The sequence below is a fragment of the Antennarius striatus genome, chromosome 4 (assembly GCF_040054535.1).
Source record: "Antennarius striatus isolate MH-2024 chromosome 4, ASM4005453v1, whole genome shotgun sequence".
In the NCBI taxonomy this organism is placed as follows: Eukaryota; Metazoa; Chordata; class Actinopteri; order Lophiiformes; family Antennariidae; genus Antennarius; species Antennarius striatus.
In genome coordinates, this window is record NC_090779.1 from 21,737,631 (window position 1) to 21,761,948 (window position 24,318).

General features: G+C 45.0%; 2 protein-coding genes across 6 annotated transcripts; one reads left to right on the forward strand and one right to left on the reverse strand.

Moving 5' to 3' along the window:
• Nucleotides 1–684: 684 nt before the first annotated feature.
• spg11 (SPG11 vesicle trafficking associated, spatacsin) lies at nucleotides 685–16,405 on the reverse strand. 3 transcript variants are annotated; one of them, XM_068312262.1, is made up of 41 exons: nucleotides 16,252–16,405; nucleotides 14,710–14,968; nucleotides 14,118–14,296; nucleotides 13,815–14,039; nucleotides 13,309–13,507; nucleotides 13,044–13,178; nucleotides 12,098–12,492; nucleotides 11,820–11,965; nucleotides 11,591–11,705; nucleotides 11,365–11,520; nucleotides 11,113–11,270; nucleotides 10,854–11,030; nucleotides 10,687–10,758; nucleotides 10,475–10,602; nucleotides 10,209–10,387; nucleotides 9,929–10,127; nucleotides 9,565–9,768; nucleotides 9,383–9,489; nucleotides 9,016–9,161; nucleotides 8,435–8,590; nucleotides 8,292–8,358; nucleotides 8,053–8,215; nucleotides 7,755–7,948; nucleotides 7,576–7,675; nucleotides 6,890–7,049; nucleotides 6,496–6,768; nucleotides 6,200–6,400; nucleotides 5,564–5,671; nucleotides 5,192–5,357; nucleotides 4,897–5,111; nucleotides 3,474–4,176; nucleotides 3,242–3,387; nucleotides 2,947–3,151; nucleotides 2,660–2,797; nucleotides 2,430–2,563; nucleotides 2,203–2,322; nucleotides 1,762–1,930; nucleotides 1,602–1,678; nucleotides 1,355–1,510; nucleotides 1,047–1,198; nucleotides 685–977 (listed from the first exon to the last, which is right to left on the reverse strand). In XM_068312262.1, exons 2-41 carry the CDS (start codon nucleotides 14,919–14,921, stop codon nucleotides 803–805), a joined length of 7,110 nt encoding a protein of 2,369 aa, XP_068168363.1. In that variant the 5' UTR covers nucleotides 14,922–14,968; nucleotides 16,252–16,405; the 3' UTR covers nucleotides 685–802. The 3 variants fall into 3 exon arrangements, with proteins under 3 accessions (XP_068168363.1, XP_068168365.1, XP_068168364.1); XM_068312264.1 differs by lacking the exon at nucleotides 16,252–16,405 and having other exon boundaries at nucleotides 1,602–1,675; nucleotides 14,710–15,049; XM_068312263.1 differs by lacking the exon at nucleotides 16,252–16,405 and having other exon boundaries at nucleotides 2,660–2,794; nucleotides 14,710–15,048.
• On the forward strand, nucleotides 15,733–23,014 carry ciao2a (cytosolic iron-sulfur assembly component 2A). Of its 3 annotated transcripts, XR_011035124.1 has the most exons (6): nucleotides 15,733–15,947; nucleotides 16,596–16,760; nucleotides 16,990–17,039; nucleotides 17,368–17,413; nucleotides 17,657–17,831; nucleotides 21,458–23,014. XR_011035124.1 is itself a non-coding variant. In XM_068312266.1 (5 exons), exons 1-5 carry the CDS (start codon nucleotides 15,920–15,922, stop codon nucleotides 21,487–21,489), a joined length of 321 nt encoding a protein of 106 aa, XP_068168367.1. In that variant the 5' UTR covers nucleotides 15,733–15,919; the 3' UTR covers nucleotides 21,490–23,014. The 3 variants fall into 3 exon arrangements, 2 of the variants coding, with proteins under 2 accessions (XP_068168367.1, XP_068168366.1); XM_068312266.1 differs by lacking the exon at nucleotides 17,657–17,831; XM_068312265.1 differs by lacking the exon at nucleotides 21,458–23,014 and having other exon boundaries at nucleotides 17,657–21,450.
• The last annotated feature ends 1,304 nt before the right edge of the window (nucleotides 23,015–24,318 follow it).

A 24,318-nucleotide genomic window follows, 5' to 3' on the forward strand; every position in this document is an offset into this window, starting at 1 on the left:
CACTGTGTACACACAATACCTGATAGGATCAAAAATGGTCCAATTGACTGCCATTATAACCCTCGGGGGACCTATTAAAATGGCTACACACAGACTCCCGATTATCTGTTACTGACCCAGCCATTCTTTCTTTCTGGATCAGATCAGACAAACATCATTATGATTTAATGCAAACAGATGAAAGCATGAAAAATACAATACTACTCTACAGAGACAACAACACCCCCCCCCCCACAATTACAACATGAAGTCTTTAACTGGCAGAAATCTCCAGTAGTCCTCTGCCTTCACTGGTTGGTTTAAGTTTTTATAAGTAAATGTGATTAGTCCATAAAATATGACTCCAAACAGCCTTTAATAAAGTCTTTTTTTAAAAGTGTAATCTCCCTTTGACACAAAAAGATCACCAGTTGCCCTGACAACAATGTGGCTTCAGACACTTTTTACATGTTTAAAACTGACAATCCTTTCATTAGATGAATGATTTTGATTCACTGGATGAAATCCCATGAACTGTTTCCAGCAGCTGCATGTTTCCTCCCTAATAATTAACAAAGATAGTTAGAATTATAACACCCCAGCCCACCCCCCCGAGGTCAGGTCCCAGCTTGTACAGCTCCAGATGGATGGAGGGTTCTTCAATCAAGAGTAGTTTTGTGTCTTAATGTAATTGTTGACACCATGTGGTGATATTAATATTTATTTTACAAACAGATTATATTAAGCACTGGTTTTGTGAGAAGAAAATGAATTAATGTCCACAGATGGTTTTCATTGTCCACGTTGACCCGTTTGCCTAGTTTCATCTGGGCAGCCTGTCGTTCAGGTAGCTGGAGGTCTTGGCGTCTTGCAGCAGCGTTTTGGTGACGTCATACAGATTGTTCTGGAAGGCCAGTCTGTAGCGGCTGCACACGTCATCACAGTACATGAGCAGACGCTTGGCGTTGGACGTGATGCTGCTGGGAGCGCCGTCAAGCCTGAAACAGACATATGATCATCAGGTCATGCTCTGATTGGTGGAGATGCTCTGTGGTCTCCTGACTTACTTTTTGAAAATATCCTCGAACAGACTGGAGGGAAGCGGACGGAGGCGTTTCAGCTCCTCCAGGTACACAAAGTCTCCTTTCAGGATCACCCTCTGGTACAAAATCTCTGCCCAGTCTGGACTGTAGTTGTAAGCCTCGGACACCACAAATACCTGACAGACACACATCGACCAATCAGCACAGTTATTACCTCACTGTTTCTATTGGCTCACACTCATCCAAGCTCAGATCTGAGTTGGTCATTTCATCTTCGGCTTTCACAACGCCTACTGTCGTACTCCTGGCTCAGGGGTAGGACATGGACAAACCTGATAGACTCGGGGCAGTGAGATGACGACAGTCAGCAGCTCAGCAGGCCGCAGGTTTACGATGCGCAGCTCTGATCCGTGGTTCAGGAAATGAAGCTGAAGGGTAACAAGCTTAGCCATCCGAACACAGCGACTAGCCTGACGCACACACGAGTCCTGTGCGCACACACAGACACACACAGACACACAGTTGATGCCAGTGGCGTGGGATCTTAAAGCAACCTGGGATTGACACTCATTCATTTACCTTGGAGAAGCTCTCTGCAGCGTCCTTCAGCAGAGCCAATGCCATTTCCAGTGAGCTCTTCAGATCAGGAGTAACTACTGCCAAGAACAAAACCAGCTCACAACGCAGTCCGACCAGGTTAACTAAAGGGTTCTTATCTGTTAGCGTTGCACTAGCTCACCCCAGGCCTGAGACTCGATCATCTTCAGCTGCGTTCTGGCCGCCATTTCGTGGTTTTCTCCGATCTCCCGTCTCATGCTAAAACACAGCGCCACCATGTTGTGTTTCTCGCTGTCTGCAGGCAGGCAACGCTTGATGTAATCCAGCAGCGCCGCCTTCAGACTGGAGGTCTGCAGCCGTTAGAATGATTCACATCGTGTTATTGGTAAAAAGGCTTCACCACCTTGAGTTCCTTAACAAGCTAGATACCAGAACATTTTCAGTTTCAATTTCCTGAACCAATCATTGCATCTGATTTACAGACTCCAATCCCCTAGCAGCAGCTGAGCTTTAGTCTAATCCATTTCACTGTGTGAACCTGGACTCTGCTTGAAGGCTTTAAGAAGTGTTAAGGAGCTGTCATGTAACCATCGTTATTTGTCAGTTGTGTGTCTGTTTCCACCTGTCCTCTCTCCATGACCAGTTTCTTCCTCAGAAGGATCTCAAAGCAGTGGTTCTGAATCAGCAGGTCGACGATGTACGTCATCTCGTTGTACCTGTGGATTCCTATCAGCAGACGAACCTCCAAACAGACGAGAGAACAGCGTCATTGAGCTGAAATTACAAACAACCACCAAACAGATTGCATCTCCATGAGAGATGACCTGAGGGTCGGTGGGCGGGGCTTACCATTAGGCTGTAATGTTCTCCTGGGGCGAGGTAGGTGTGGCTCAGGTGACGTGCGACTTGGAGGACTCTGACAATCCCCTCCATGTTACAGATGAGACTGAAGCAGTCGTGAGCCACGATGAGCAGCTCTACAACTGCAAGAGACAAGAAGGAGTTTCCAGACTTTGAATCCACTCATGTAGATTCAAGTATTTTATTTAAGGACACCATTTCTCCAAAATAGGACGTACTACAATCCAGGTCCCTCAGTGGAACGGTGTTGAGGTTTTCTAGCAGTTTGACTCCCACCAGGTTTGGATCTTCACATATTTTGATGAGCTGGACCAGAGAGTCGCGACCCTCTGACACCCTGAACATCTGCCCCTCTGCTGGGACAAACAAGCAAGTTACTACCTGGGATTTAATCCTATATATTTTAAGTAATTTCATGTCATATTAGCTTTTCAAAATAAAAGCTAATAAATGACAAAATTGTGAACTCCAGTCCAGAACTACTTCAAAAGCCCAAACGTCTCACCGGGCTGCAGCTCCTGGGTGGAGGCCAGCAGCGTCTGGACCACAGCAGAGGAGACCAGCTCGGCCACAGAGTCTGCAGACAGACCCTGAGCTCTGATGAAGGCCTGAGCCTTCCTGAAGCGCTCCGGCAGCTCCGACAGCAGCAGCTTCTCCAGAACCGAGCTGGGTTCCTCTCTGCAGATCTGACCAAAGGAACACTGCAGCTCCTGAGACACAACGTGGAGACGATGTTCAGGACAGCACAGCAATCCGGCCGGATAAAACCATTACAGTAACTGGGTGGGACTGGTTGATACCTTGGACAGCTGGTAGAGACTGAGGATTTGCTTGCAGTATTTGTTGCCGTGGCGACACTGGTCCACCAGTTTCTGGAGTTGGATGGCGACCTCGTCGTCAGGCGAGGGGAGCATCGTGTATGATATCAGGCTGCTGACGGAGGCGGCTGGAGGGGAGAGATGGTTAGAGGAGCTGCCATCATGGAGGCAGATTAAACCTCAGCTGAGTATGGTGAAAGTGGGGGGGTCTTACAGTGAGTCATGGTCGTCCCCCCCTCCGTCTCTGGAGCTTCCTCCGGCGCTTCAGGCCGCAGGTCTCCAGAAGCCAGGCCTCGGCAGCGCAACGCAATCCACACATCTGGGTGATGCAGGGAGAAGTAGCGACAGACGCGACTGGCTTCATGAATACTCCCATCATCTAACAAACAGCCAATCAAAGCAGTCAGGACAGTCGTCTCCTCCGGGCTCAGCTCCTGCTGCTCCTCAGAGGGAGCTGGGACTCGCTCCACACGGAGATACTCCTCAGTGTTCAGGACTGACGTGTTGGAGAGTTCCATCATGAATGACTCATACGTGTTCATTTCAGGTGTGATGGTGGGAGGCGGCAGGTTGAAAACGCTCTCCTTCTCCATGGAAACGGTGAGGACGCGCTGTCGGATCCGTCCGACCCACAGCTTCTTCTCCAGCTTCTCCAACTGGTCCACAGGAACTGGGCTGAGGAGAGAGAGCCAATGGGCTGTGAGGCAGAGCAGCAGGCAGTGTTCCTGGACGTCCGTCAGCTCGCTCTGAGACGCTCCAGTCCCAGGTTCAGTCTGGGACAGGAAGAACTGGAAGGCTGATTCTGGATCAGTGCCTTCTGCCTTCAGCTGATCCTGACATCTCCTCCAGAAACAGACCCGAGTCTCCAACCTTTTCCATTGTGATCTGGACTTCTGGGAGTTTACTTCCTGCTGGAGCTACACGGAGACAACATGGATATAACACATATTGGATAATTATCTCAAATGAAGACAGGTATGTTAATAATTTTACATTTACTGATGAAATCATCCCTTTACAGAAACATTTCTTTGAAATAAAGGATGAATGTAAAGCTCCTCAACCCTCTATAGCACATATGTCAAACTCAAGGCCCAAGGGGCCAAATGTGGCCCACCACATCATTTTATGTTCTGTGGGTTTCATAACCTGACAAATTAAAAAGATTAATGTTATAACAGAGAAACAAACATTTATTCTGTGTAACTGTAATGTTTATAAATTGAATAAGTAATAAATTCAGTTATTTAACATTAAGGAGTAGATACACTTATTTTACATTACATAGAGTTACATTTAGTTACATTTATCAGTAACATCTGATCCTTTGAGTAAAGCCATTATGCTGATGTGGCCCTGGGTGAAAATGAGTTTGACACCCATGTTCTATAGGGACAAATAACTAAATACAAAGGAGCACTTTTAATTCATCATTGCAGTATACCCGTAGGCCTCATATACGTATGTGTGTGTAAATACATGTATGTAGAAACAGACATTTCTCTTATACATGCATATATATTTGTATACCCATATATATACACAATACACACACACACACACATACAGTGAGAATATTATTTCTACACTGTTCAGCTGAAAGTGTTAACTACATAAATAAAGTGAGTGGATCGGACCTGGCTGAGCAGCAGGCGCTGGACGGACAGCCCAGCCAGCAGCGCCACCTGTCGGGCCTGGCTGTAGCACCCCCTCTCCTGCAGAGCATCCACAGCAGCCTGGAACTCCTCCTGCTGTACGGAGGGAGAAGCGCACTGCAGCAGCCTGGGAGACAGGCTGACCCCTGACCCCTGTAGCAACTGACTTAGCTGACTCAGCTTCCTGAAGTCTGGCCCTACAGTCGAACACAACAGCGTCACCCGAGCTGCTTCAGCATGAGATCGGTTTAAATCGTGACTGATTGTTCAATCTCACCGTTGGATTTTAGGAGTTTATCAACGTCTGCCAAGAGCTGCAGCAGCCGGTGGAGGTCATACTGGGAGGAGCAGCACTGCAGCAACAAGAGGAGCAGGACGGAGGCCTGGCTCTCCACCCACTGTAGGGGGAGTTCGCTGGGGGGCCCTGGGCTCCCGTTTCTCAGCTACATGAGAGAAAGCAATGAAATTAAAGATGGAGCAGAACGCTGCAGCAATGTTTTACTGTGAGGCTCCAGAAATGTCTGAACTAAAACACTTCACCTGACACCATTAAAACGTATTCTTCCCTCACATTTTACCCGTGACTCCCTTTATTTTATTCTATTCAATGTAGAGGAGAAAATAAAAAACATAGAAGACTGTTTCTTACGGCGATGAGTGTCCTTTGGAAGTCCAGCAGCTTAGCTTTGGCCTCGGAGAAGTTTCTGTAGTCACAACACAACTCAAACATCCTCAGCACCAACGCCAGAGGACAGTCCTGACAGACAGAACCAGAAGTGTTGAATGAGTCAAGAACCATTCATGTCAGGAAAGGAAAAAAGTCTAGTAGAAAAGCCACATTCAGTAGAAGCCCTTATAATATTTACTTGTTACTAACTGTAATAGAGTTAATTTAAACAGTAGTAAAACCTGTAGCAGTTATACTTTTATTATATATCAGTTGATCGTGTGTCTGCATTAACAAACTGTAAAGCAACATGTCTCCATAAATGGGAGGATCTCTTCATCAGTGTTTCTTATGGGATCGTTATTTTTGTAGATTTCTTTCACAAAATCTACAACCATCAGATGTGGAACCCCGTCCCAATCCATCTGCATCTTTTTTAAATTTGTTTGTGTATTTGTGTGACAGAACAAATTTTCCCCAAACATGGAGACGTAACAGATTCTGGAAGATGTCAAGGACGTCGCCAGAGAAACTGTCCTGATTATAAACAAGAAGGACAGAGCGCTGATCCAGAGTCCTCTGAACAACTATGACTACCGTTAATTTTAGCGTTTTTACCCTCTGGAAGAGCTCAAAGCCTCGGAGGAGGGGCCTGACTAGGCCCCGCCCCAGCAGCATCCGCCAGATGATTGAGAGGTCATGCAATGACCATTCATGGTGCTGGGGGGCTTCAACCAGGTGGGAGGTAGCTTCTGCAGCGACGACATCATCAACTGAGGTCAACACCCACACGCAGAGACATGCCACTAGCTCCGCCTCCTGTCAATCAAACAGTCAGTGACACAGTTTAGAAATAAATTCAAATAAAGTTCCTGCTACATCCCAGTGAGTTCTGTTATTAAACAGATTGTTACCTGGTGACAGGATGAGATGACGGCTAGCGTTGGGCATCGCTGTACCACCGCCTCCTGCAGCAGATACCTGTAGGGCGACTTTTGCTCTTGGCTCTGCAGGAGCACCCGGAAGAGTTCCATGGGCTGCTTTGGGACCCCAGGGGCCTCCCTGGTGGTCAGAGTCTGGTCCTCAGAGCCGCCGTTCCTCCCCGAACTGTAAACCTGCAGGTCCTGAAACGCCAGACTCAGGTGGGCCTGCAGGCTGGGGCCAAACTGGGCCGCCAAGGACCTCACCTGGGGCAATAACAGAGAAAGTGACAGTTCTAACATGACTACAATGAAACAGTCCAAGCACCTGTCCAGAGGGGTGCTGTAGTGTAAAGTTAAAGGTGTGTGAGGTCAGAGGTCAGTTCACCTGCTGTGCCGGGAAGTTATGCAACTGGACAAACACCAGGAAGTGGATGAACTGCCCATCATGAGCACAGTGGGAGGGGTAAACAGAGCTGAAGGTCAGACTGTGGAGCTGACAGAACTGGACGGGTAACGCCCACACCTGAGCCGCCTGGTACGATGACCTGACACACACACACACACACACACACACACACACACACACACACACACACACACACACACACAAAGTTCAAATGTATCTTTGACTGGCACCAGATTTATATTCAAACCAATATTGATTTAGCTTTTTATCAATTTTTTTGTTAGCCTGTTCTCTCAGGTGGGTTAAATGCTCACACTGTTAGCTTCAACGCTACAGTTAAGGTTTCATTTTAACGAGTGTAGTTAACATCTCTTCAGCTGGGATCTTGTGCAGACTTGGACTATATCATATGAACTGAATGTTTGTTTATTAAAGTAGCCTCCAGCTTTAAATCGGTCTCTTCTTCTTCAGGTGTTTAGCAGGTGACAGCAGCACCGTATCGCTGTGAAGCTCCAGAGATGATTGGCAGATCAAAAACACATTTAATGAAACTGACTAAGATGATCTCTTAAATCTGTTAAATGCTAACATGATTACTATTACCCTCCCCACAGCCACAGAGAACATGATGACATCATCCGTGTGATGTGCAAATGATGTCATACCTGCTGATGTTCGTCTGCCTCAGTTGGTCCGTTACTGCAGCTTCAAGGCAGCCAATCAGCTCGTCTGCCACTCCGGGCTCCTCCTCTGCCAACTTCACCCCTTTATAGAAACGCAACAAAAGAGAGTTACTCAGGGGGGTGCAGACATTGTATGTGGGGTTGTGCAGATGTTGTGTTACCCAGAGTGTGTAGTTGTTGTGTAGAGGTGTGTGTGTTGTGATCCATGATGGCGTTCAGAGCAGCGACGTCGACCCTCAGCTTCAGGCTGCAGACGCCCAGCAGCTCGCAGAAACAAACCGCCGCTGATGTCACCGAGGGGACGTTGAAAAGCTGCAGAGCCAACCTGTACACCTGCTGGACGCCCTGCTGCAGCCTGTACACACACACACACACACACACACACACACACACACACACATACACACACTTAGCTTTTTTCAGCAGGAAGAATTGGTCTTCCTGCGTTTCTCTACTCACACTAGTGGGATGTCGTCGCAGCCACTAAGCATCTGGACCAGGAAGGTGGCGTAAGCAAACGATGGTCTGCCGTGACGTAGGTAATACAGGAAGTCCAGATTCTCCACCAGGGCATACCTGCTGACCAGGTGAGGGCTAGAGAAATGAGGAAGCTCCGCTGTTTCTGAGGAGGACAATCCCAGTGAGATTAGTGGTCCTTGTTTCCTGGATTAATTCCTGATAGAGGGACAATCTCTCACCGCTGGAGTTCAGTGGGTTTGCCGTCTGCCAGGGGAACAGATGGGACGGATCCAGAGGGTGCAGCGACTGCAAACACAGCAGCCAATGAAAACATCACGTCCACTGAGATGGTGGTCAGTCAGTACCTCATGTAAGGGCGTACCTGCATCAGGTGGTACAAGGTGACATCAGAAAGAGCGCCGTTTCCTCGAGACCCGGAGGGGAACAGAGCGGCTCTCAGCTTCGGATAAGCCGCCAGCGCCATCTTCAGGAGCTGGAGGTCAACTGTCCTCTCTGACCTTTCACTCTGACCCACCACCTGCATACAGGAAGCAGACAGCAGAGGACCGCTGATGGCCAAACCAGAATATAACCTTCTGAAGACATGTGACATGAGGAAGCGCAGGTCTCAGCTATAGCATTAACATGGTAACATATGAGAAAAATGCTGAGTTGGATCAATCATTTTCACCTCCTCCAGCCAATCAGGAAGTTGTGTTTTATTTATTTGATTATTTTTTCATAGATGTACATTTTGCACTGAAAACACGAGGAAATCTTTAACCTTTAAGATCATTTCTAAACTTTAAGAGATGTCAAGACTGGAGTAAGGACCCTATCGCTCTGAATACCTTCACATTTAGTTGAATTGGCTGATTTCTCCGATGTGTTTTGTTCTAAATGATTAGTTTTACTGTGTCAGAGTGACATGATGCCAGCAGAGGCGGTGTGGGTGATGCAGACCTGGTCGATTCCTCCGGGGGCGAACATGATGGCAGCCAGAGCCAGCAGACTGTGGCCCTCCAGCAGGAGACCGCTGAGAGACGCCTGGCTGTCAGGGAGCAGCACCTGAGCACTGGTTAAACTTGCCTGGAAGACCAGCCCTGGATCTGGATGCACAGAAAGTGAAATCATAAAATGCAGTGAGCCTGAAAACAAAGCCAAATACAGTACACCTGATGGTTTTCACCATTAATTCATTTACTGTTGAAATCACAGTGTGAAAAACTATTTTTTGTTCAGAACAGAAACAAAAAGAGGAACTTTGCTTCATGAATCAACCTGAGTGGTTAAACTGGTTAATAAAGTTAGGAGCTCAGGTGTTTGCTACCTGAGAGATCTCTGGTGATCTCCTGGATCTTCACCAGCATCTGAAGCCATGGCTGGCTCTCAGACAGGCTCTGATTGGTCAACAGGGGACAATTTCTTGGTGTCAACCTGTTGTGGAGGGATGCACACCGTTAGCATCTTGTTGACTGGCTGATATTTGATAAAGCGCATGTTGTGACACACCTGTAGTGCTCCAGGTAGGTGTAGAGCAGGTACTGAAGGCCGCGCTCCACACAGAAGCTGATGAAGCAGCTGTGGAGATCCAGACCATTGGGGGAACGGTACTGAAGGACGGGTGAAGACAAAGACATCACCCCTCCACCCTGAGACAGCCTCCATAAAAACTGCTCAAAATCTGACACCTCGTCTGGGATGAAGACACCTTTCCTGGAAGGGAAACCACACAAGAAGACCAGGAAGTAGAAAACACCAGAGGGTGTGAGTGAACTATCAGTCAATAAAAACCTGTTTGAAACTCAATGCTGTAGTATATTTACTGCTGTTTAAAGGAGGCTTCACAACACAGTGCATTTCAGAGTCCCTGTACCTGGCCAACAAGTCCAGGATGTTCTCCCTCAGGTAGCTGCTGCAGATGGTGTTGTTGTTGACCAGCTCTGGAGTTATCTCCGGCCACTGGAGGGGTCCGCGGGTCTCCTTTCTCCAGTCGATCCAGTCTCTGAGCCGGTGCTGGTCATGGAGGGCAGTCAGGTAATACCACAACACGGCTGGGTCGCAGGAAGTCACCTCTAATGGACACAGAAACAGAAGTTTTGGTGTCCACTGTGAGCTCTTTATTGTGGTTATGGTCATTTTCATCAGGGGTTGACCTGTTTGTTGGAGTCTGGACAAGAGGATGGCAGTCCGGCAGCTCTGGCTCCAGTTCCTCACCCAGTCCAATTGAAGGTTTGACCAGAGAACCTCCTCCTTACACCTCTGCTGACCCAGTAACTCCCCCAGATCCTCCTCTCCTCCACAAACTGGCGACCTACAGACCATCTGAAGAACCCTTCAAAGATGGAGTGAGTCTAGATGAGCCACCAGTGAACCATGATTTCACATTTACACAGGTTCATTCACAAAAACACTCGTCTACCTTTGTGGCAACGTGTTTGCAGGACAGCGGGATGCAGGCAGGGATCCCAACTCCTCCATCTGCCTGATGAAAGTTACACTCAGCATCTCCTCCTCTGGAAAACAGCCACGCCCTGACAGCTCCTCCACCTGACCCGTCAACCAATCAGACACTTGTAAAGTAATAAAGAGCAGATGTAAAGGTAGACGTGGTCAGCTGGGAGGAGCACTCACCAGGAAGTCTCTGAGGCGCCGGTCGTCGGTGTACAGACAGATACTGTGGAGCTGCTCGCTCACACAGAAACCCTAAAACAGATTAAAACATCAGTCTGAGCTGATTAACAACTGTCTGACAGTTTGATTGATCAACTGACTACTTGATTGGGGGGGGGGGTTCTGACCATGTTGGTGAGGAGTGTGTTGGCGGTCTGCAGATCTCGCTGTTGCAGGCAGGAGTAGACCTGACGTAGACCCTCCATCCTCAGTGCAGACAGTCTCCACCCCGGACAGCCCCGCCTCCTCAGGGTGGCCTGGGCTCTGGGGATCTGATTGGTCAGGATGGACTGACGCACCACTTCCTATAACATTAACACATGTACACACACATGTAACAAAAATGTGCATTTTCTTCTAGAAAAACGTTTGGTGAGGAGTGATCACCTCCATTTGCAGTCCCTCCCAACATTCCACTTCCTGCTCAGGCTCAGACCTGGTGATGGAACCGTCGCCCCCTGCAGGACAGGATAGTCTCTTCATGTAGCTCCTCAGTTCAGTGACGTAGCTGTACAGGATGTCCACACAGCTTTGCAGGTCTTCGTCTACAGAAACACAAAGGTGTGCAGGACAGGTGCATGTTGGCTGTCTTACCCTGAGTGTGTGGGTCAGCACAGATGTGTGTGTGCACTGTCTTACGTTGGGTGTGGGTCAGAATTAATCGGATCTGGGTCTGGATGAAGCTCATAGTGATGTTGAGCAGCTGTTCTGAGAAGTGTCGGCTCTGAGGTTCACTGTTTGAATCTTTGACGGCTGAACAGAGCAGGTCCAATGCAGGACGCAACTCTTGGACACCTGCACACACACACACACGTGACCAACGTGCATGACAAAGGAATGGCAATGATGTTGTGTGTTTCCATACTGTCTGTGAGGCTGGGTGCCGCAGCTCTCGGCTGATCCGCTGGCGGATTCAGGACGTTATCTTTACTCTTCAGGTAAAAATCAACCGTGTCCAACTGACGGTTCTTCAGTCCAGCCTGAACGACACAAAATACATCATCAGAGATCATTTCTGTAAGCAGAGATGAGCTCTGATACCACAGCAGAGGATCCCTGTGACCCCCGGAGATGATCGGAGTGTTGCCTCCTACCTGAAGGGCGTGGACGGGGATAGAACAGCGCCCCCAGCTATTCAGGTGACAAACAGCATCGACTGTTGCTGTGTTGCCAAACAGCATCAGCCTGCTGAGCAAATCCTGTTGAGACACTGAGAACAGGACCTGGGACACACCGTTCCCTGCAGATACAGAGAGACTGGAAATTTCTGGATTTTCTTCTTTCAAACTTTTTCATAGGAACATACTTCAGACCCTTCATAGGACCTCTGAACACAGACTGAAGGTCTTCTGAGTGTCAGTGTTTGACTTACTCTTCAACAGCAGTCTGTGTTGTCTCCCTCCACAAAGCTCAACTGGAGCTGCTCCACCCTCTGCATGGTGGTAGATCACACTCCCAGACTCCAAATCCCATAAAGCCACAGTGGCCTGTTGGTTTCCGGGGGTGACAAAGGTGACTTGAGCAGAGAATTCTGACACAGTGAGCAGAGATGGAGTGGACGACTCGGGGACAGAGAAGGAGATGGACACCCCGCCGTGAGGTACTCTGCTGTGGGCCAAGGATGGAGTCTGGTGGGATTCCAGGTGGGGGAGGAAGGAAGACCAGGATGTCCGAGCAGGAAGAGAAGATAAAGACAAAGAGGAGGAGGGGGGAGCTGTTGTCTGCTGTACTCTGCTGTACATGGAGGCCAGACGAGCTTCCCAGGAGCTAGAGCAGTCAGACATCAAGATCATAAAACTCAGTTGTCATAGATGTTCAGCACGTTAACCGATCAAGCACTTATTTGTTAATAGCCTGTTAATTAATAATCACTAAAAATAGATTTCTTTAACTAGATGTTGTAGCACTAAAACATATCACTGTCTCCTACAAATGTAAAATGCTAAGACAAACACATTAAAATTTTTACATATATTTCAAACTTTTTTAATTCACATATATAGCATCACATCAAGAGTTCAATCAAGGCACTTGACAAGAAGAGTCAGGACCAACTGTTCATTCTAGAGACACCCAATAACCCCAAAACATGGCCGCAGTGGAGAGAAGCTGAATGACTGAGTAGCAACTGATTTTCTAGTGTATAAGAGATAAAAGAAAGATAAAAGTCTGCAGCTAACAAGAAGAGGCTTCATTACCCGATTATTAACAAAACTTTTTAATGAAGACAGATCGATCAAATCTATTCTGTAGGGGTGGGCATGTGTAAGTCAGACATGGAGGTGGATCTCTTGGGTCAGCGTGGCGGTCAGGTTTACCGGTCAGGACTGAAGGTCGAGCTGAGGCCGCTGAGGCAACAGCTGGAGCTCTGCAGGCTGTCCTGGTCTGTTCGGTGTTGGGGTCGGAGGGGGGCCTGAAGAGGAACGGCACACAGCAGGTGCTCTGGATAAATCCTGGAAAGAGAAACACCAGTATTAGCTGGTTTCATCTCTGGATAGAGAAGATGCTGTGTGTGTCTGCCGGTGTGTGGTCAGCTAAAAGACTAACTTCTCTTGTCCAAACTAAGCAGAGGGAATGCTGCACCTGAAGTAGTGGCAGAGGTCAATTGCGACAGCGGCTTGAGACTGTGTGACCGCTACAGCTGTGCAGAGATCATCTGACACCTGGAGGAGGCAGAAGGAGGTCGCCGTGGAGACCAGGTCGTCATCTACCAGGCCAGAGAGGAGGTAAGCAGGGAGGTCGATGCGGGCCAGCAGACAGCCATCAGAGACGCTCGACACAGCTAAACCGTTAAAGACGACACTGAGAAAGACTGTGAGATGAGGCCGAAGGCTCCAGACAGTAAAGGGCCTCAGTTCATGTTTCCAAAGTCGAGTTACCATAATCAGGCTCACGAAAAATTAGCTTGATCTGGATGGAATTAGTCTAGATTGAAGAGCTTTAGATAGTTATTTTAGCTTTTATGAGTTTTATTAGTTGTATCATCATCAATATCAGAGTGCAGTATTTGTGTGTGTCACAAATAGTGTACTATTACAACAAGCTGTTGGACTATCAGCGCGACAGTAGCTGCAGGCAGGGGAGGATACATATGAGTCCAGAGGCGCTGAGGCTGAACAGCGTCTCTCTGCAGACGCAGTGATGGACAGTGGCCTCTCTGTCATCAGTCACAAAGATTCTGCAGCAGGATGTCGTCTGTAGCTCTGCCTCCATCTGCTGCCACTGCAGCTGCAGCAGCCAATCACAGTTCACCAGCAAACAGCAGCGGCCAGCAGCAAATGTCAAAACACCCAGCGACTGCAGGTCAAACACTCCTGAAAATAGAGATTGAATCAGTCATCAAAAAGGACTGGTTCCACACTGAATGGTAGTGGGATGGTCCCAGTTCTCACCCTGGTTCTGCTCCGTGATATTCTGCAGCAGGAGATCTGCCGGATATTCCGCCACACACACCACAGAAATGGAGGTCGACCGTTGGGCTTCCACTGCCAGCAGCTTCAGGTCCCACTGAGCTCCAACGGCCATCAGTCTGACGCCACCCCCGGTGGACGCTGCCTTCTCCCAGCAAAAACTAGAAGAGGAGCAGATTGATTATTGGACACAAACAATAACAGATAGATTATTATTATTAAGATAAATAATAACAGGTAGATAAACAATTTTTAAAAAAACATCCAGTAGAGCTGCTAAATTACTGGTAGAGCTCCTCCAAAATAAGTCTGACCTTCATTTCTGCAAAATTCAAGGTTTTGTTCTGTTATAACTTTACTTTAATGAAGGTCCAAACAAAAAAAGATTAAATGTCAGGTTACGTCAGAGGAAGGGAAGAGCCAACCAGCTGGGGGTGGTCCGAATGTTCCCTCCATCAGGAAAATACAGGTCAAAATACATCCTTAGTTTTTATGTTGGTGCTGCATGAGTGTGGAACCAGCTGAAGCTGACAGCTAACAGGAAGTCTAAAGTGGATTTAACCGCAGGACTCACTCCGAGTAAGTCCCGTCCACAGCCGCCGGAGGAGCGTCTCTGTCCGCAGGATCCCACAGGACCAACCTCCCTCCGGGGTTCAGACATCCGAGCAGGGAGACTCCAGGCGACAGCTGAGCTTTGCGGATGCCCGCTAGCTCCGGGCAGTGCTGGTTCTCTGGGATCACGCAGACCGCCATGGAGCTCCTGTCCGTCCGCCGGGCCTCCAACATGTTCAGCCGGTAGAGGTTCTGGTTCGGACTGTGAGGTAAGACGCTCACTAAAGAGACATGTTCCAGAGTAAACAGTACGGCACGTCCAAACAGTACCGTGCTGTCAGGTAAATAGTTTGGGAATCACATGATGCGCCTCCTCCTCGTCAGCTGACGAAGACTGACCAATAGAGAAATTGTATTTAAAGGCTGTTTAATCGAAAGACGCTGCAAATAAGAAATCTATGCTACAGCTTCCTGAGTGCGTCTAATAATTTAAAGGCATTGTTTTTTCCATTCATCTTATTTTTTTAATTTTATAAAATAATTTTAACTAATTACATCGGTATTAATATTAAAATACGATTGTATTTGTTACTTATTCCTGGTTGGTTTAATTTTTAATCATTAAAAATGTTTTCTTTTAATTTAAAAGAAGTTTTTTATTAGTCCAAGATGTTTCTGTTTACTCAATATAAATATATGATAACCAGCTACAAATACTTGTTTTATAAATTAAGGCTACAGTATTAAACGAAACAATTATTCAGAGTGCAAAAAATAAACGACGCTTTTACTTTAAAATAATGCAATTTTAAATGTTTTAACACTTTTACGTTTAAATTTTTGTCAGATCGTCTAAAAATTAACGTGTATGTTATATTTATAACTTAATATATTGTAAATTATTAAGTGTTATAATTATTATAACTAAAATATTAATATATTAATTATAATAATAATTTAAAAATGAGTTATTTTTCAATGGACCAACGTCCGGCTCGATCGTTTATCGATTGGTTTTGTCTAAGAGCAAAATTCAGAAGCGGAAGTGAAACAGAAACAGATTGGCTGCAGCCTCGATCTGAAGTTTATATATTTACAGTGAAATCTCAAGGCTGTTATTGATACTTTTCTCTTGAAGTCAGGTTTTCTGTGTTCTCTGCCATGGTGGGTTCTTAAGTATGACGTGGTTCTAGCCTTGTTCTTTCCGATTGACGAGTGTACGCCAGAAGAAGATGGAGGAGAAAGCGTTAGAAGTTTACGGTGAGGGGCGAATGATTCCACCCGTGAGGGTAACGTCTCCGGCCATGCTATTGCCGGTGGATTGTTTTCCTATATGCCGTGACAAACCTTCAGCTGGTTCGTGTTTGTTGTCGAACTTTGAACAAGACGATTTGAGATTCAAGTTAAAAGGTCCTTGGCGGGAGGTACACGTCAACAAAGTCGAATCAGATGTCAACTTTGTCACCTGTATGTCCGTCAGTGAGGGTGAAGAAATATGTTGTATCGGGAATGACGACAACATCATCATCGACATTTTATTCCGAGGCTGTTGTGAAAAACTCACCTGTTACAAATTCATGTTTAATTGTGTTCGTCCACAACCAGAACCTACTGGTTTGAAGTCCCGAAGAAGAATACGGTACTGGGACCAGTATGAACGCAGAACTTGAGTTCCGTTTCTTGCAATTAAATGAGTTTCTTTTCTTTTATCACTCAGATCAGATTAAAACATAGTTTGATGTAAACTGGGATATTGTAGAGCTGGTCTTACTGGTGTCCAGTAGCAGGGTACGCTCACACATTCACCATCACGGCTGCACACTTTGACACCCCTTATTTTACTCTTACAGTCTAGTTTGTACTTTTTGTGAGTGATGACTGATCTGGTTTGCTATTTTTTTTTATCAGATGTGATCCGATCGATCCGGGACCCCGAGAAGCCCAACACACTGGAGGAGCTGGACGTGGTGACAGAGAAATGTGTGGAGGTGCAGGAGCTGGGGGAGGACGAGTACCTCATCATTATCAAGTTCTCTCCGACCGTTCCTCACTGCTCTCTGGCCACACTGATAGGTGAGTCAGGCTGCTGATAACACACGACACGAGGCGTACACACACACACACACACACACACACACACACACACACACACACACACACACACACTCACAGCTCATCACTGATCCTCCATGGGTACTGGTGGATCCAAATCCAGAGGTAAATGTTGAACATAGACCCAGAGAGCTGAATTGAACTCTGTGTTATCTGCTGGATCAGCTTCTGATGATCTCTGTTTCTGCAGGCCTCTGCTTACAAATCAAGCTGCAAAGATGTTTGCCATTCAAACACAAGGTGAGTACTAGAGGGGTCGATATCATCCATCCTTCCATTCATCACCATCTGTGTAGGTTGCAGTGGCAGTAGAAGGGTCATGGAATGTTATTTGTTTTGTTGGGAGGGGTTGAGGTCCAATTTCTGTGCTGACAGATAAAAAACATCCACGTGAAACTGGGAGCTGCTTTATCACAGAGACTTCATCACTCGAAGGAGACAAACACGAACTTGCATCTCATTGTTGGCTGTTCTTTACAAGTTCCCTCATTACCCAGGGTCCCACCATCTTTATGCTCATCTTGTCAGATGACACTTTAAGAGCAGCTGTTTTTCTGTCTCTTCTCAGCTGGAGATATACATTTCAGAAGGAACTCATTCCACTGAAGAAGACAGTAAGTGTTTTATTTTCATCAAGAATCCGTGGTGTCTTTATTTGCTGGCGTTCACCAGCAATCAGTAGAATGGAGTGAATGTTTTTGAGTCATGGTAACCAAATCATCTAAATCGAGTCTGAGTGTCTCCAGCAGGGGGAGTCTTTGTCCTTCAACACTTTACATTTGTTTTGGATAAATTAGAGGACTACTAAAGACATAATCATTTTGTTTATGGGATACGTCTTTTCTTTGTGTCTGTAGTTAACAAACAGATAAATGATAAGGAGCGAGTGGCCGCCGCTATGGAAAACCCCAACCTGAGAGAGATTGTGGAACAGTGTGTCGCCGAACCGGATGACTGACAGAGGAGGCCCCGCCCACCAGAAACCTTTGTGTGTGCTCTGTGTGTCTGCGGTCCGGCCCTCACAGGAAATGGGTGGGCTTTTATCGATGGACTCAATGATGAATTCATTTCGGAGAGGTGATCGTCTTAACTGAAGGACGTGATTCAGAAGAATCAGGTTTTTTAAAAATCGTGGATGAGGATTAATTTGTGGTCTCTGATAAGCATGAAGTGCTTCGTCCAATCAGATCAGTAAGATTTGACCCATCAAAGCAATCATTAAAATACACGCCCCTCTAGTGTCTGCGTCATCCAAACATGGTTCACATCTCAGTGCATGCTGAGGATTCTCAGGTGGTTCAGTGATTCACAATCTTGGAATGTAAAAACAAGGTTCCTTCAAACTCTACAAGGCTAGGTTCTGTACTGAATGGCCCCAAGAACTGACTTCAGATCGCTCGCCTGACACAGAAGATGATGCAAGATGAACACATCTATGCTCTGTCAGCTTCTGTCTTGACTGTAAGGGAGCCTGGAGGGACAATAGAGTGATGTTCCAGAGGGAGACATGGGATCCAGACAATTCTTTTGGACAGAGAAAATCTAAATAAATTGAGAACATTAATAAAAATCAAAGTATAAATAAAAAAGTAAATAAACATGTTCCAATGAGATAATTTTGTGTAAATAACCCAAACCATGTAAATAAACGTCCACTGGTCTGTGTGATTTAAATGTAAATTTAATACGATGGATTAAATTGGTACTGTTACTTGCACTGGTGCAGGAACTATGAGATCATTACTGGATGTTGGCCCCTTACCTGGGGCCCCTGTGTGGGTGTGTTTGTGTGTAAGTATATACAATCAGCAATAGCATCATGATCATGGAGGAGGTCAGATGACAACGTGTTGAGTACATCAACGGGTTTATGCTAATGCTGGTAGTTTAGTAGTTATAGCGAAGTTTCCTTTTAAGAGGAGTAGAGTGTAAATAGAAATGATGAGAACTGAGGATATTTACCTGAGCTGACAGGTGTGGAGATAAACCAGGTACTCGGAATCAGTAAGACACACACAAACACTTCGATATGACTTTAATCCCTGTTTCATTCTTAGTAGTGAAACAGTGACGGCTGCTTGTTCCATCAAATCTGTCTAGTGAGGTTTGTCTGGCAATTATGGTATGAAAGATACTGCACTGTAAAATTATCTTTCTAAAAAAATTCCCAGAGACAAAAAACAGTTCCGGTGGCAACCATTCCTACGAAAACACTGAAGGTTTAGAGCTGCGGTGCAGACATAATTATCTGTTCTACCACGATCACTCTGATTATTCTGAAGACAGTAAAGGTCATCAGAAAGGGTCAAACTGCAAATTGCTGAAAGTTTCACGTCCTCTGAAGCACTAAGCGTTCCTAATGAGGTGATTGGGTCACCAATGCCTCCAGGAGAGCAGAAAACCATCAGGATGAACAGATTTAACGCCTACAGAGATGGTCTAGGAGCTCCATGATTGTTTCCTTTTGTTGAAGTGACAAATGTTCTTACTGGGGTCACTGATGCTGGGAGGACTGGTTGGGATTAGAATGATGCTCAGACATGTGAGGACTTCACTATACATTAGCAGACACTGTTGCCCAGCAACGCTCTGTCAAGTGATGCTGAGTGATGCTGCAGCTGTTGTGCATCTAAAACCTTTCATCTATTTGGTTCATTTTCTCCTGTTTGATGATTGTATTTATTCTCATGAAATCACCGTGACTGATGGAAGCGGTGGCGCTGTAGGTTCACCGATGGTTTGCTGACGCGTTGCAGAGCTACATTAGTGTGATTAGTGACCGTAAACAGGACACATTATGCCTTCATCGGATTTACTGCTCACACAAATACGATCACGGAGGATCCTGTGGTTTGACTCTTCCTGCTCAGCAGAGAGCATTAATAACATTTAACTCACAGCTGATCCTGCAAGGGAACGTCAGCCTTTAACCTTTGACAGCTGTCCCTGGGGACGCTGGAGACAGTCGTAATTGGTGTTTCAAGGGAGGATCATGACCAATGTACAGTATGTGTCCTAATGAAAGATGAGATCTTCTGGAATTCACAGTGTTATGTATAATGTGCAGAATACATAGACCCAGGGTGAAAGTCAGTGTTTAAAAGATGTCTTATGAACGAAAATGTCCTTGTTATTTGTGGTACTAATTCTTCTCTTCAATGTCCATGTCTGGCGTTCCTCTCGCATTCTTTCCAAAGAATTTCTTCTCCTGACGGATTCTTTTAATCTGGACAAATTAGTCACCAGTCCAACGCATTAAAAAAAAGGCTGGGTTTATTTTTATCCTCTCTGGTCCGTCCCTCTGTGTCTCAGATCTCAAGTCGGTCTGATTCCATCTCCAGCTCTCATCCTCTACCCAGCATGAGCTTCGCCCACATTCTCTTCTTTATCATCTCAGCTACCTTTGATCTTCAGAGCTTCAGAAACCACTCACCATGTTAAAAACTCCTCTAGTCTCCAAACACTGACTAACCTCCTTCAACCACTCCTGTAGTGAGAGCGCAGCTTCCCTCTTCAATAAAACAGCCCATTAGTAAAAACTCTTCCATGACCGAAAAACCAAACTCCACCTGTCAGGAAGAACTGCAGAAAAGCAGAACACAAGTGATGGATAGACGGCTACAGATTTCATATAGCAACTATAAATAACTTCTGATTACTGTAAATGTAAAGTAACTGTTGAAGATGCAAGAGTACATTTCTTCCCTAGGACTATAGAGAACAGATGCAATAACCCAAGAATCTGGTTTAGCAGCAACTTTTAGCTTCTATCTTTGCTGTAGCCACCAGACTCCACTAGTTATTGATATTTTTCCACTTATTACTCTGCTCCGACTCTCTTGGGCAAACTGGCTGACTTTTTAATATCAACAGTTCTCTGATGAGATGGACACCTGGTTTCATTTCATACTCACGCTGTGCAACCTCTGTTTAACAAGCAGGACTTGATGGTTCACTAACAAGCGACTTGAGACTTTTTTCAGAAATGTCTTTCTTAATGAAGCACTGGAGGCAGCTGCTTCTCAGCAGATATTGTCATTCCTTAACACCGATAATGATTCTGAGAAGTCTCAGTCTGGTTTTTGGGATAATTATGGGCTTTCCTCAGCACTACCTCCGTTATGGTCGACCATAAGATTCACAAAACGTATCGATCGCTTGTTTTGTTAGATTTTCCATTTCCCATTCAGCCTAGATCACTGAATTTCATCCTTTACGATAGTAAGGGCCCCACCATTCCACAGATCAGGGAGGTTAACTGTCCCAAGTTCACATGGAAATGGTTTTGTTGGCGAAGCCTCTCACAATCCGCACCAAAAGAACCGGGATCATCTCCAGATTAACAGAAGAGCTGCAGAAACACTCAGTTCATCTAAGAGGAGACCAAAGATCCTCCTTCATCATTTTGTCTTGTGGGTCTGAATGATTGTATGTGTTTGCGTGTTCATGTGTGGTTTGTCTATCTGTATACTAGGTCTGTATTTATATCCCATCCTATGCTGACAATGTTGTTCATGTTTGTTGTAAATATTTTGTGTTTTAAAGTGCTATGTGAATAAATTTGATCATCTAGAAACATTTAGAAACATATCTTTCCATTTTATAAAGAAGATGAATCTCCCTATATTCTAAAGTTGTTATATTCTATTTTCTTTCAGGATTTTCTTTACTTTTTTGTAGCTATGATTGACGGTTTGACGACGCCTCATCTCTGTGATGATGACTCACTGGATAAAGAATGAAGCTTCTCCAGACGAAGCAATAGTTCTTGTCCTTGCCAGAACACTGCCATTTCATTTTAATAAGTTTGACTTCAGAGTGTATAAAAAAAATATTAAAAATCTGCATTCTCGGGGCTCCTTAGTGTGGAGGAGTGATGACAGCATCAGCTGCAGCAGCTGCTGAAGGCTGGCAGGATATTATGGGCTTTCTCTGAAGCAAAGGTTATGATTGGAAGGTGGCATTAAATCATTTAATGTGATTTTTAATTTTATCCCATGAAAATTCCTAAAGATAAAAATCAAGCTTTTGTTCCTCGATGATGCTATCAAAATATTTGTGGTAAATGTCTAAATGTATTTTAATTTGATCTAACCTGATCTCACACGATCTAATCAGATATCATCTGATATGGTTTGATATATTCGAATGTAATGTAATCAAATTTGACCTCTCTGAATCTTACGTGATCTCATTTTATCTCATCTAATCTAATCTGATCTCATCTGGTCCCAGTTAATCTAATCTGATCTCATCTGATCCCATTTAATGTAATCTGATTTCATGTGGTCCTATTTAATCCAATCTGATCTCATCTGATCCCATTTAATATAATCTGGTCTCATCTAATCCTATTTTTTCTAATCTGAATCCCTCTGATCCCATTAAATCTAATCTGAGATCATCTCATTTTAACACAAATTACATCTGGGGAGTTTTTCTCTGTGCTCCCCTCTGTTTGCTCACACCTGTTCCACCCTGGAGAGTGGAAACAGATAAGAACTGTTCTGGTGGGACAAACAGACCCTGGGAAAAACATGTTTCCTCTGTGGAGATCCGAGAGAAAAACATCAAGTAGCTGGATGCTGAGGTTCTCTGATAGGGAAGTGAAAGTAAACATGGGTGCAGAGAAAGAAAACCACTGTCATGTTTTTTTGGATTTACCCCACAAACAAACCTCATTGAATAAGAAGATGTATAGTGGGAGCACTAAGGGTAAAATTAGCATTTACATTTGGGGAAAATAGATATTGTTCTTACAAAACATGGAGACAAATAGATATTTAGGGTAATGTTATCTATTTACAAATAAACTATAAATCCTATATATATAAATACTACATATAAACCATAACCAGAAAAGGGTTGAAGATGAAGGCACCTAAGGTTGAGGACTGGGTGAACGTAAAACATGACATTTTTACAATGGAGAAGATGACCTATTCACTTAGATTTGAGACTGATAAAGTTCTGGTGGTTTGGACGGATTGGCTTGTATATTAAAAACTAGTACAGACCATACACAATAGAACGTGAATGTTGGGGGGGAAAAAACAAAATTTTTGTTCAGAGCTCAGACGTCAAAGGATGCTGCGGTTGTTCTATTGTAGGCTTTATTCCTGTTTTAAGGCAGCATGGTGGAAAAAGTTATAATATATATTGTGACAGAAAGGAAAAGGATGTTTGAAAAAAAGGTAGGAATATTTCAAAACTATTATATGTTTGCTTATGTGGTTTTTGCAGTAATAATGATTGATGAATGCATAGTTTAAAAAAAAGGATTTTCCTTTGATTATCTCATTTGTGTGTTTTTTTTATTTTACTATTATTCAACTATTCTTAATCTACTTCTATACACTTTTTAAATAGTTGGAGATGTGACAGAAGTGTATAAAATGAATGAGAATTTATTTATATGGAAAACAGGCTCCACGCTGCCATTCATTTCCTGTGAACAGCAGATAACTTCCTGTATGCCACGAGCCCATCAGGATGACCAGCAATCAAACATTAGCAGATAAGGAGCCGTGACCTTATTCCTCCAGAGGAGCTCCCGGGACCCGAGTTAATTAAAACACTGATAAGGAGAGTGACCATCAGACACAATGGGGTGTTTAATGATGGTTTTGTACAAACAGAGGTGAAAAATATTTCATCCATCCGGTGTTCACACTTCAAGGATTTGGGGAGATCTAGGAGAAGGCTGGTGGACTGAATGTCAAAACGATCTTCTGAAAGTAATCTGTAATCAGATGTGAGTCAATTCATACCTGATCTGTGGTCATGTGATTTAACAGAACAGTCAGGTGAGGTAAGTACTATAAGATGAGGGTCTTGAAGACCATTAGATGAACAAACCACATGATGCTTCAGATGTGGCAGCAGAAATGTCATGACTAGGGAGGGGGGTGTTCCTATTTTCCACCGAGGCAATAAAGGTCATCAGTTTGACCTTTCTGCTGGACAGCTTTCTCATCAGCAGATAAGAAGCTGTCCGCGCAGAAGATTTGGTATCATTCTGAATAATGCGGAACTTAATTTCTCCTCCAACAGAGACCAAAGGTCATCGTCTTCACTGGAGCCTCCTCACAAAGCTGAAAAATAAACAAGGAGACCTCCAACATCCGCCAGAGCTGATGGCACCCTCCAGAGTTAACACCTCCTTCAGGGTTCTTGTAAGAGAAGTTGTGATCACAGTTGCTCCCCTTTATCCAGATCTGCACCAGCATCTAACGGCTCTCACTGCAGGTGAGGTCAGGACAGAGCAGAGGAGGAGGTTTAATAATGCAGTAAGAACAGACGGTCATGGAGAGAGCGTAGGAGCCTTCAGTCACATCCGCTGATCATTAACGGTTGTGGCCACTCCTGCTGCAGCATCACACACGACTGGCTGCAGCTGCAGAGATGTTCTGTCACAGAAACAAAGTAGATAAACCTCTCATTCAAGGCATACCCACCTCCAGTTACTTATTGCAGGTGTTAGATATTAATTTAAACTATTATATGTAGTTTAAATATC